This window comes from Camelus ferus, chromosome 17, assembly GCF_009834535.1.
Source record: "Camelus ferus isolate YT-003-E chromosome 17, BCGSAC_Cfer_1.0, whole genome shotgun sequence".
Lineage (NCBI taxonomy): Eukaryota > Metazoa > Chordata > Mammalia > Artiodactyla > Camelidae > Camelus > Camelus ferus.
In genome coordinates, this window is record NC_045712.1 from 47,431,594 (window position 1) to 47,444,855 (window position 13,262).

Consider the following 13,262-nt stretch of genomic DNA (forward strand, 5'->3'; position numbering starts at 1 on the left):
CTTCCAGCCACAGATTAGACTTTGGCTAAATAATTTCAGGGGTGTGTTTTAAAAAGAAGATTCTTAAAACTATCTGGAGGTCATATTTAGATGAAGGTGTCTTCCTTTGTGCTCTGCAGGTTCTTCTGAGGCTCAGTTGCTTAATTTAGTAACAAAACCTCAGGGTTGCTGGAGAGAGCTGTCCAGGTGTTTCACTGGACAGGATGCATGGCTGAAGGGGTGCGTGGGGGTGAATTCCAGCCCACAGTCTGTTCCCCAAGCTGTGTGCACTGGCTCAGGGCGGCATCTGCCCCGAGCAAGTTGGCTTTATTCAAATTCACAAAAGTCCTCGACAGTGTTTCGAACTATATGCCAGTTAGCCTGGGATGACCCAGAGGTGGGGGTTCCTTTCCCTAGTTTGCAAAAAGCCCTCACAGGAGTCAGGTCGGCTCTTAGAAACCTGCTTAACTTATTCTTGGAATCATGTAAAGAAAGCAACTGGTTGATATCAACCAGTTGATAGATTAAATATTTCCATTTTTATACCAATAGTTTGTCTCTAGAAGTACATATATTTTTCAGTGTTATGCAAGAAAAGTGGGGTTCCTTTTAAGAATAAAAGCAATACACATTTTCAGAAGAACATCAAAAATAAGGGAAATTTTAGTAGTCGTAGTCATGGGAACTATGATATACATTTGATCTCACTGTATACCTTTGCAAAGTGTAGATTTGCTCCGCTAAAAATCTATCCTGTTATGGGAACACAATTTTGTGTGTGTGTGTGTGCGTGATCACACACCCTGCTAAGGTCTGCCGTGTGCCCCGATCTCAAGGCATCTGTATTTATGAGCGAGGCTGGAGAGCCTTTCAAGTGTTATCACCTTACACAAATGTTTCCAAGAGCCTTCTCCCGTCACTCGCTTGAGCCTTCGAGTGATCTGGTTGCTCCATGAAAACAGATGAGAAGTAAGTGGCCGTACTTGACATCTTCATGGTGGCTAGCTGAAGTTTGCAGGGGAAGGGAGCTGCTACTTAAATAGAACTGAAATCCCTCCGGTCCACATTCTCTGCCCCAAATTAAGGATGACAGTGCAGCTTTACATAAATGCTTATGGAATGCACTGACGTTCATCAGAATAGAAGGCTTCAGAATTGTCGAGGCTGTGCTCAGGAGCAACGAGAATGTTTTACGTTGGACAGGGGGACTCGTTTAAAAATAAAATGAGTTGCAGCTTAAAAAGAGCAGTTCGTGTGAATGAGATGATGATGGTGAAAATCATTTGCAGACTGTAAAGTACTGTGTGAAGAAAATGAATTACTGCTCATGAGCTTAAAGGACGCATAAGGATGGTAACAAGGACATAATGTTTGCTCATCATTAATATCCTGATGATGTTTAGGCAATCACTGTCAGGACGGTTCAGGTAGCCAGGGCAGATCTGAAGAGTAAACAGACGTAGCCACACGGGGGTTGAGACAAGGGCCTTCCAGGGTCAGCGTGAATGTTGGAAGACTAGGACTTTGGCGGAATATAAGATCACAGAGTCATTTTGAATGCTCACATCCTCCCCGCCCCCCAGGAAGCAGAGCAAATAGTTTATAAAGTAGCAAATCATCGTCTTAGAATTCTAGACTTCTGGGTGAAAAGAAGTTTCAGGGACCATCTAAGGACGCACTATTCCCTCCCCAGTGTCATTCCTGACAGGTTAGCTTCCCATGATGCCACCTGAGAAGATGGATGGTGTGGTGCAGAGTGTGGGGGGAACTGTGCACTGTACCCCCACCCCCGGATGACCCACAGTAAACTAAACGTGACCCCAGCGCACCAACAAAGGAGATCAACAGGAAAAAATTGTCTTTGAACAAATGTAATCTTTTAAATTAGTGTCAAAATCATCATCATGATGACAATGAAGATTTTGTTACAGTCCTTTAGTAATTTTTAAATTTTTTTTTTTTTTTTGTCTTAGCTTTCTAAAGGAGGAGGGCGGTACACACTCTAGTCTTTCAGGGAAGTGAGGATCCATCTGGCCTTCTAGGAGGTCCTGGTCGTTAGCAATTGAAGGGCTTCGAAGGAGCGGCAGTTCAGAAAGCTTGTTATTGATGGTAAAGTGGGGTTTCCCAGCACCGCCCCTCCCCGCCCCAATTGCAGGGAAGGGTGGCAAATCCTCCTGCAGCACTGGAGGCCGTTCCCACTCTTTGGAGAGCACTGATCTAATCTCTCTTTAAAGAAGTGAGGGAGGCTTGTTGAGTGACAACCACTAAGGGGCAAAGATGGACTTTGACTTTGGATCTTTGCACATTAGACTGTAACTTTGCTTCACTCATACTTTTCAAATCCTAGTTGTTGTTTTCTTTAACTTTCATTTTTCTTACTCTTTTTTTCTCTATTTTTTTTTCTTTTTAAAGTCTAGTATTTTATCCTTTTTTGCAGAGGAGGTTTTAGGTTTATTATTTATTTATCTTTTCTTTTTTTTTTTTTTAATGGAGGTACCGGGGATTGAACCTGGGACCTCGTGCCTGCTAAGCATGTGCTCTACCACTGAGCTACACCCTCCCCCTCTTAAGTCCTAGTCATTTTAAATTTCCTAAATATCGCAGAGAAAAAGCTGAGAATAATTCAGACAGGAATTGGAATTTCCAAACAACTTCCAAAATAGACCACAAGTATCATATCCACCTTTTGGGATAAGAGTAATCCTCTGGGGTCCTTTTTGCATTAATGTCCTCTTTTAAAAATGGTCGTGCGGAGGGGCACGGGAAAGCATGAATACAAAATGGGAAGACCTGTTTCTTAGCTCCGGAAGTGGAATTTGGAGTATTAACATATTTGCTGACCCATGATTCTGCATATAACCTTCTTGTTCCTCAGCGCGCTCCTAATATTTCTCAAACTTTTGTCCTGCTACCTACTGTTGTGATGTCTGTAATTTACTTTAAAATACCTTCAGTATGGGCATTATGGTATTAAAAGTACGTGGGATGGGTTAAGCTACTTTTCAGAGGCACTCAGCAGCCCTCGTCAGGATGTCACGCCCCACAGGGGGTCAGCTGCCATTTACTGAGAAAGGCCAGAGGTTGGTACTGAGCACTTTAAACTATCCACATCTCAATTAGCATGATGAGCGTTGGAAACCAGTGCCCTGATGAAAAGCAGTGCCCTGCTAATTAGCATGACGTAGCCAGAAATGAGCTCCCATTGGTGAAATTTGGGGTGTTCAGGATAACATGCTTTGGCTAAAGTATTAGGGATGCTCTCCGCTCCACACCAAACAGGAAAGATAGAGTAAAAATGTCGGGAAGTCTGTGCCTGTAACTTTAGGGATCTTGCTTGTGGCTTAATCCCAAAGCAAGTAGATTTGTTCCGTCATAAAGTCAGTTTCTCTATAAGGATAACATAGTCCTACCTCTAGAAAATTTTGGTCAAATCTAACTTCATTTTTCATGTTAATTGTGTTCCAATTACTGAAAAAAAAGGGAGCTGGGACTTTATCAGAGTGAACAGAGCAAGCCGTATAAATTGATTCGTGCCTGCCTTTTTAATGAATGTTTCTTAATAAATGTCTCCGTGGGCGTTCCTGCATCCTTCAAGCTTTTCCCAGTGATGTTACGGAAGAAAAAGGAGCCAGGTATTTACATGACCCAGTGTCTTCCTTGAATTGTTCTGTAGAATCTCATGTCTTAACCATGACACGGGTCAGCTTCCCAGGGCTGAAACTGATTAAAAACTTGGGTAGAGTCCCATGAATTTCTTCCTTTTAAAAAAATTTCTGAAGCGATTCTCCTCCACCGATTTATTTGTCTTAGGACATCGCCTTTGTTTTCATTCAAGGCTTCACTGTTGTTGTTTCGAGTCAAAAGCGCCCAGCATTTTGCAGCATGTCAAAGAGAGGAAGTTGAGAATATAAACAGGACCTGTTAAACATTTTCTCCAGGTTTACAGAAATGTCCGCAAGGCAGTGTGAGTGGTTTTCACAAGTCACCCATTTGGAATGTTCCACGTTCCAGGGTGCTTTCATCTCTGGCTTGTTGCAGCAAGCAGCACGCCCTGTGGAACATCCTGTAACACACGTTCCTGCGTGAGTGCAAAAGAAAATTCCTTCAAACCAGGAAACCCCTTCCCATAGTTTTTACTACTATGAGGAGACAGGATGGAGGGTTTCTTTCCCTGACATTTATTATCTGTGGAAAGCTCAACCGCAAGCATCCATGGCTCAAGGCATATAACCGTGGTGTAACCATGGTTTTAAACACATTCAGACACACAGTTTCATGTGGTCAGACTCAGACTTCCTCAAATATTTCCAGGAATAAAGCTTCTTGGGATGGACTCATTATAAGGCTCATTACATTCCTAGTCTCTCTCCACAAATCAGACCCTCCTGGCTTTTATTTCACCTCTGTTTGTGGTTATCGGTAACGCCATCACGTTGCTTGGAATTTCCAAGTCCTGTTTCCCTTTTTCCTTATTTCCATCCGCCCCACCCCCCACCCCCACCATGACCCTCGCCCTCTTCCTTCAGATCTCTGTTCCCTCTTGTCTGCGTCATTGCAATGACTGGATTGTCTGTTTCCGTTTCTTCCAAGTCCATTGTTTACTTCGGCTGGAAGAGCATTTGCAGAGCAAGGGAAAAGCTGCCCAAACACCCCAGCACGGCACCTGGTAGTAGAACCTGGGTCCAGTCTGCTTGTTTACACAATTCTGCTGCTGTATCCACTTCTCAAAGAAACACTGAACTTTGGTCAAGCTGTGACCCCACCTGCAGCAGCCCTTAACTTCTTGTAAGACCTGGTTCCAGTTGGCACAACCTCCACCAAAGCTTACCCAGCCAAGAGACATTAAATGCATCGCATTCTCTTAGGACTATAGCGCATTTTCAGAAGACCCTGTTCGCTGACTTCCTTGCAGTGTACATGCCCTGTGTACATGGAGATCTAAGCCCCTACCAGACTGTGAACCCTTGAGGGCAGGGATCCGGTGTCAGAGCGTAGGATCTGGCATGATGATGGGTACTACACGTGATACTGGGCCTGAGTGTGGAGGGGGAGGGGGAGACCCCCGCTGGAACCCATCAGAGGCAGGGATGCTCTCTCTGGGTCAGGCGGGTTACCCCTACCCCCACCACATCATACGGGGACCATGAAAGAGGGCGACAACCTTGAGAAAGAAGAGAGAATCTCATTGTGGGCTGACAAGTGGGGGCAGCTAAGGCTGATTTAATCAGGTGGGGAGAAGAGGGGGTTCTGGACAGCTGGAAGAAAGGAGGGGTTGTATCTCAAAAGCCATGCTTGAAACACATCCCTCCACACTCAGCCTCCATGGGCAATAGAACCATCAAATATAAATCCAATCCTGTCATTCTGTCTCTTTAAACCCTCCAAAGGTTTTGTAGCTCTCTTATAACAAAACTGAGGCTGCTTACTCTCTACACAGCCAAGTATCCAAGGACCGGAGGCTCGATAAGAGCTGGCCTGTTTGACTTTATCTCCTGTAACTCTCCCCTCTAGTTCACCACATTCCAGCCTCAGGTCCCCGCCTCTGGACTTCTGAACTTCCTGTTTCTTCTACCTAGAATGCTTTTTCTCTAAATCTTTCCAAGATTAGCTTGTAATTATCTTTCAGATCCAGGCCTATAGGAGAGACCTTCCCTGATACCAAATCTTAGGTATTTATCCAGCCACTTTTTATCACAGAATACTTCTCGATAGTCTACTTTGCGATTCTTTTCTTTTTGATCATTTGCTAGTTGATCCACTGATTGTGAGTCAACTCCTAGTAGGAAGCAAACTCCACGGGCGTGGGGGAGGCACTGTCTCTTTCACGGGTCCTTCCTTAGCATCTGGAGTACTGCCTGTCACACAGCAGGCACTTAACCAATCGTTGTTGCCTGGATGGATAAAAGCATCGTTTCTATTTATCCAGGCATCACTAAACTGTTAGCAGGAAGGGTCCAGGATCACTCATTTCCTCATTATGCTTTGAAACAACCAAAGTCAGTTTCACCTACTCCCCAAGCCTTGACAGATGCTTCTGGCCACATAGTGCCTCTCACCTCCCATGAGTGTATCTCATTGTGCTTCCACGTAGCTAATCTCTGTTCCCTTCTCACATGTTAACTCGCTGAACAGACTGAAAAAAAAAAAAATTCCAGTATGCTTGGAACAGAGTGGCGGGGACTCCCATATTGTTCAATGTGATTAAAAAACCAAAAATGCTTATTCACTATAGGTATTTCTTGAAAGTTACTATGTAGTAGTAATAATGGTAGTATTAGTATTAGTAATAATAGTACCTTGTATTTGTAAGGTTAAGTCACGTTCTAGCACATTTAATCTGGAGGACTGACTTCAGAACCTAAACCACACACAGAAGCCTCCATTTGGACAACAAACAAATCTCGAAATGTGTATTGAGAGGAAAGAAAAAATGGCGATCAAGAAATGGAGCAACACTGTGCAAACAGGAAGACTGTTTTGGGAATTCTCTAGTCACCAGGGCTTTGACTGTTATCTACCAAGTGGAATCGTGCCTGTGACAAGACGTCTCTGTACAGACTGAGCTTTTGTTAATTCCTTTGGTTTCGATCAAAACCTCTCAAATTTTAGTCTACGTGATTACTCAACACCAAGCCAACTGACTTCACTTTCAAAGTGATTTAAGGATTTTCAATAGTTATTCTGACTCCCTGATTTTGGCTTTGCCACTTAATTCCTAAATAAGACTCTACTCCATGTTGTTTCATATTTTATGATACTCTTTCATAAACTGTTTTACTGGGTGTGTTCAAAGCAACCTTGCTGAGGAGAGTTACTCTCTTCACTTAAGAATGAAGGCACTGAGACCAAAATGCAGGCTCACCATCTAGTTTCAAGTGGAAATATTGGAGTTTCTCCAAAAATATATACTGTAGAATATTTTAGTAGTTAAATGGCCACAATGCTCCTCTCCGTATCTAAGCCTTTGGGTAGTGAATTCTTGTATTAACTCTGGGCTTAGCCATACAATTTGCTTTGACCTATGGGGCAGAAGCAAATGAGTCCCAAACAGAATTGAAAAAATGCTAGTCAGTTGTGCCTCCTCTTTTGCTATTCTCTGAATTCTGAGACATCCCCAGGAATGAGCCTGCACGGGACCAGCCACACATGGCTCAAGGCTTCTGTCACTCAACCAGCAGACAAGTAACACCCAGAAGCAGAACTGTGAAGATGCTCAGCCGCTGTGCCCAGATGCTCGAGAAAGTCCGGTCAAGACGAGGAGAACCATTCTACCTGAGGTCAGCCCAAATTCCAACCCACAGAATCGTGAACGAAATAAATGTTCATCACTACGTTTGGGATGGTCTGTTCCGCAGCGAAAGCTAACCGATGCAGTAGGAGAGAGTGCTGTCCAGAGTGCTGACCTGGAGGGAACGCGCTCAGCGCAGCCCGGACTTACTTGGACTGTTGGTAAGAGTATGCGGGTGCATGTTCGTTGGACGCGTCCACTGCTATCTGCTGCTGACCACTCGTGTCCTGGGATGAAGGCGCCACTGTCTGGGGAGAGGTATCAGCAACGACACCCTACAGAGGCGAAAAGAACACAGAAGCCTTGTTGGCTTTGGCAGAAGCGCTTCCTGCAGGTGGACTATAGGAAATACGTCAGGCTTAAGCAGAGGTGCACTCAGCTGCATAAAGCCACAAGAAGTACTCGGAGGAAAACCACAGAGCCCATTTGGATAAGGGCTGTGAAATTTATCTCAGAGTGTCACCAAGAAGTCTTGCCATCAAAAGTCCCTGGAGCAGTCAAATGGGCAGAAAATCATTTCGCCCAACGTTTGAACTTTTAAACCATGGTTGCATACAGCCACACTAAATCATGATGTATGAATCCAAACATTCACGCAGGACCCCTATAAAAACTTGGATTCTTGAGCATTTTCCTGGGGTAGAGCCTGGTGCCCTGTTTCAATGATCTGGCAAAATAAGGGATTCTGAGCTTAGTGAAAAATCTACCTCAAAGCTTGGGATTCTTTGGAAAGAACACTGTTCAGTAGGCTTTCCCTTCTGCAACTTGACTTGCTTTATTGAATTATTTCCATTTTTCTTGACAAGAACTGGAATTCCTTTAGAGGTTTCAGAAAAAGAAAGAAGCATCCTTAATTTTGATTTGCTCCTCCCCTCACCCTTTTAATCTCTCTTGTGTCTCCCAGATGCCAACAAGAAAGGCTTTCTGCAGATGGTCATCATTAGGGATGTATGCTTGCTTCTGAGAGAGGCCTAGATGGTTTTATTTGGTAGTGAGCAGGCCTAAGGAGGGAGTCTAACTGAATACATTCTCCTGGTTTTACCTTGGACATCTGCAGGGCTGTAGGATTTCAAATGTTCTCGGTCAACTCTCTGCCCCTAACAAAAGATCCCTGAAATTGTTCCTCAGAATCTGAAATTCCGCCCTTTCTTAATTCAATCTCTTTTTTTTCCCCTAATTTATTTGGTATTGTGCATTTTTCTGAACTTCCCACCAGCATTTACTTGTGTCTTGTGTGGATATCAGTGAATTTCCAATGAGTGTTTTTACCTAGAAAATGAATCAGTGCTTTTCTTTATAAGCACAGATTCAAGGCAATATCTCAGGGTATACTTATGTAATTCTTTGTGAAATACTTCTTTTTAAATCCCAAGTTTAACTGTCATTAGACTGTTCCCAATAACCAACATTGGAAAATGTGTCTTTTTATTTTATAGTCATCAAAATGCTCAGATTCTGTAGTAAGAACACACATTTGGTGCAGAGATAGAGAAAGGAGCGTATATGGCAGAGATTTAGCTTAAGTGCCTACATTGTCTAGGCTCATAATTTTCTCAGGGCCCAGATGGATTTTGATAGCTAAATATAGCAAAGAATTTGTTTTAATCACATATTCTTTAAATCCTGAAAAGCCTATTAAAACCTCCTTAATACTGACATACTCTTTGGGGCCCACAGGTCTGGAACACATATGAAAGATTTAAAAATTGGACCTCCTTGGTTTCCTAAATTACATGATAGTGTCCTCTGAAGTGTCCGTGTTTCCTAAACCTTGGTACCAGCAAACATTTGTCACACACCCCAAACAAGCAAACAGACAAGCATTTCAGAAGATCCAAGTTGGTCTGTGCAGACCTCACCCGACCTCTGGAACTCCAGAGGTTGGAGGAGTCACGGCGGTCTTCCACGCTGAGTGGTACCAACATGAGTTGGCTGACCAACTCACGGAGGAGCAGTGGCGGGAACTCCAGAGGAGTCCTGGCTGATGGGAGAGATGTACCGTGACCATAGCAGCAAATGTGTATCAGGGGAAGGGGTGAGAAACAATCATGGCTAGAACCAGAGAGAAGTACATACTTCTAAGTGTTTCCCCACCATCCACAGAGCTCTGTGCCCCCTCCTTTCCTGTGTATCCAATAAAATAATGTGTAGAGGAAATGGATCCAGCCCAATGGAAAGAGAGAAAGAAGGGGCAAGGATTCCATTAAGGACACCATGACTTTATCATTTGTGGTTTCCATAGCAGTAAGAGTGGTACAACTTCTCCTTTTTTGTCTGTAAGGATGCCACAGACCTGGCAAGGTTCATTTGCTAGAGCAGTGGTTCTTTGTCTTTGGTATACATTAGAATCGCCTGGTGGCTTTTCCCATCCCGATGTCCAGTCCATACCCAAGACTCCATCAGACTCTCTGGCAGTAGGACCTGGGCATCACTATTTTTTTTTAAAGGTCTTGAAATAATTTCAGTAGGCAGAAAAATTGGAGAACCAGTGCTCTAGCCAATCCCTGTCCAATTTTAATGTGCACCTCGATCCCTGAGGGATCTTGTTAGAGAGCAAATTCTGATTCAGTATGTCCGGGTGGGGTCTGAGAGTCTGCATTTCTAACAGGCTCTCAGGTGATGCCCGTGATGCTGGCCTGGGGACCACTCTTTGAGTAGCAAAGCGTTAGAGAAAGTGCTCATTCAAATAGCTGCAATTCCTCCCCCACTCCATTTCTGAGTAGTCATAGTTGACATTTGATGGGGCGGCTATCTGATCTCTGATCTTTTCTCTAGATATGCAAACGGCACTCCTCTCCTAACTGTATAGCAAATGAGCTTATCTCGAGTGCAAAGCCAAACCCAGACGCATTCAAGTCAAGTGCACACTTTCATACAGCGAGCGTGCGACTTCAAATTTTAGAGCAGCCCCCAAAATCACAAGTAAGGATTTTGGCAGGGGTGGGGGTTATGGTGGACCACAGTAAACGTGGCTGAGATTTATCTGCTCTCACCTCCTTCTATAAGAAGAGACAGACTTACTTCAATGGAAACAGCTGTCGGAGGCACGGGCGTGTACTGGGGGATGTAGGTCCCTTGCATGGGAGCCGCGGCAGTCATGTACTAGAGGGAATCAAAGAAAAATGCAGGTGAACTTGGGCGTGCAGCCAGCCAGAGGAGTGGTATCACCCAAGACTTAGACGTGTGCCCCCCCCCCCAGTGCATGATTCGGGTGAAACTCGATTTTGACCAAAAATAAGGCAGTTCCTGTCAGCATAGGAACTTCCTGATTCAGCACCAAGGGCAGCCACCTCCCCAGTAAGTATCAGGACCAGGTAATCCATCCCCTCCCCATACCCCTCTGTCCTTTGGAACTTTCTCCATCAGATCTCAGACATGTCACTTCCACGTCTAAAACAGAAACGCCATGAGGGCAGGAGGATGTCTGTTTTTTTTCCCCACCTCCATTTTGTTGCCAACATCTATGATCACATAGTAGGCTCTCAGCAAATTGTTTGTTGAATGAATGAATCATCGTATGGTTAAAAATAATTTCTAACTAAAAAGTCAAAAATAGACGAATCATGTAAGCAATATTTAGGAATTAGGAAGTGTTCTCATCTGGTCATTTTTTCACATCACTTGTTTACATATAAAGGAAGCAGAGTGTTCCAGATAGTCTTGAGGTCACTTTTGTCCCCTTCCCCCATTCCACTTTCACATCACTGCCAGTATCTCCTGGTCGACTCCTTTAATTCTCCAAATTTTCTTCATCCGGGTTAGCAATAAAACAGATCATTTTTCACTAAGTTGTAGTACTCGGGAAATTATGTGTTGGAGATGACACGTTCTTTTACAATGAAAAAAAGGGAGCCTCAGAAAAATTATATGCTCACCTACATAAGTAAAAAGTCTGACCTGTCTTACTATTTCTAATACACAGACCCCCATAAATTCAAAGTTCTATTCTTTGAGAATGGAACTTTCTATGAAATCAACCATATTTCTGAGTTTCTAATCTTGAACATCCCAAAATTTCAGAACGAGCATTGTCTAAGGAAGACAAGGGTTCTCAATTCACAGAGTTTTAGAGGAGCAATCTTTATGGAAAACCACAAGCCTGTGATCCTTTATTCGTCTGAACTCCCTATGTTCAAATATCCAAGCCATGCGTCACTATGCAAACCCTAAATGACTGTGTTTTTCGTGTATCGGGACTTTCAGTATCCAAGAGGCACGATCATTCTGAATCAAGGGAAATATCTGAATGGAGATTAGCTCATCAGCTGCTGCTGTTGAATATTCATGGAAAAACACAGCACTAGAGGGACTCTGGGATAAATGCTTCTCCATCCTAAACGAGGCACCGTCCTGCTGTTTCTATTTGCTAAAAACAGAGACAGCCGTAGCGAAACAACCCTAAACCCAACAAACCGAACTGCTGCCTGGAACCCGCGCATCGCTGCTGGTAACACCCACGTGCAACTCCCATCTGCACGGAAAGAACCTTGGACTGTGGACCGGGAGCGATTGTTCGCAAGGCTTGGGGAATATTACTAATTTAGCTTCATAGCTGAAAATTATCGGAGATGTCTCTGCACTGTTCTCTGCACTCTCAAAGCCGTCATCACTCTCCTATTAAAATTGTCCAGGCTTGACGGGAGGGCATAGCTCAGTGGTAGAGCGCTTGCTTAGCATGCATGAGGTCCTGGGTTCAATCCCCAGTACCTCCTCCAAGAATAAATAAACCTAATTACCTCCACCCACCAGAAAACAAAAAACAAAAAACCCCAAATTGTCCAGGCTCTCATCTCCCTAAAGGCATTGGCCAAGTTTTACATGTCTCTGCATCTTCCAACACAGCACACGGTGCCTGATACTTTGTAAGTAATCGTTCAATGGCTGAATAAAAGGATACAAGAAGAAAGCCTTCCACTCCAGTTACAAATGTTGTATGCCTCTTAGCCATTAGTAATTCTGAAGTCTTTCTAGAAATTGATTTCACTACCCAGTAGTGTGTTCGTACAACCTTTGAACAAATCCTTTAGCCCACTCTCCTCATCCTTGTCCTTGGGTTCTTCAGTGGGCAAGAATTATTCAGGTATCTGACTGCTATCAATTTTTCAAACGAGCACAGAACTCTGGAGTCACATTTCAGCAAGTATTATTTCACATCTAGAACCCTAAGGCGGGCGTCTGCTTTGCCAGCAACACTCGTCTAGAAAGTATGGTGGGAAGAACAGCCCCTTAGCCATTTCTGACAGGCATTTTGCTTCTGCTATACAGGTTTTAAGTATTGTTTCATTTAATATTCCCTCCAATGTATTTTTTTAGAATGTTAGCTCAACTGAGAAGAAAAAGCTTTCCATGTTCCAGTGCATTTGAGCAATGCTGCATAATATATCCTCTTCTCTGATACTGAGATAAAATCAAAACACTCTGAGAAATCGTATTTTACAGAAGCCTACTCAAAGGTGATTAAGCCAGAGATGTAAAACTTTTTTGGTAGCACCTAGGCATTTTGCTTAAAACTGGTACTCTAAATAATATCCTTTAGGAAATATGTCTTTAAGTATCAAAAATCCTCGTAGATTTGTAGCTAGTGGGGATATATTTTTACCAACTATGACTTTTTCTAAGCATAGAGTTGATGCTGTCGAGGGTCATATCCTACACTTTGGTCATGAGTTTTCAAGATGTACAATATTCTAGCAAGATATTGGGTATTTTCTATCCCAGAGCTAGTAATTGCAGAGTTTGCAGTCAGGCTTCATAAGTCGGTGTGTGTGTCTGTGCATAAGAAGACAAGGTCACAGGCGCCATCTGCAGGACCCCACTCCCATCCGTCCCTGCTCCACATTGTCTGCATCTTGAAGGAGACCATCCTGTGAACTAGATTTAGGGCCAGGGGCCGGGGGCAAGGGCCATACAGAGCAAGGCTCACTACTTCACATGCGAATCCGCCTCAGTCTCCCACCTCCCTTGCCAAACTAGGGTTCCCAGGCGGTGTCGTTAA

General features: G+C 43.7%; 2 protein-coding genes across 18 annotated transcripts in view; one reads left to right on the forward strand and one right to left on the reverse strand.

Annotated features, from left to right (window-relative positions):
• LOC116657289 overlaps nt 1-13,262 on the forward strand; it is a 319,209-nt gene that overhangs the window by 202,262 nt on the left and 103,685 nt on the right. The window lies entirely within an intron of this gene.
• Nucleotides 1-13,262, reverse strand: part of RBMS3 (RNA binding motif single stranded interacting protein 3) — a 629,715-nt gene that overhangs the window by 7,451 nt on the left and 609,002 nt on the right. For 7 of the 13 annotated variants that reach the window (XM_032459381.1, XM_032459376.1, XM_032459377.1 and 4 more), the window contains 3 exons: nt 10,289-10,369; nt 7,418-7,542; nt 2,448-4,057 (listed from right to left, as the gene is read on the reverse strand). In XM_032459381.1, the coding sequence (XP_032315272.1) occupies nt 3,955-4,057; nt 7,418-7,542; nt 10,289-10,369 (309 nt within the window). In that variant the 3' untranslated portion in view covers nt 2,448-3,954. Of the gene's footprint in view, nt 1-2,447; nt 4,058-7,413; nt 7,543-10,288; nt 10,370-13,262 lie in introns of those variants that run through there. The other 6 variants (XM_032459388.1, XM_032459387.1, XM_032459385.1 and 3 more) reach the window with 3 other exon arrangements.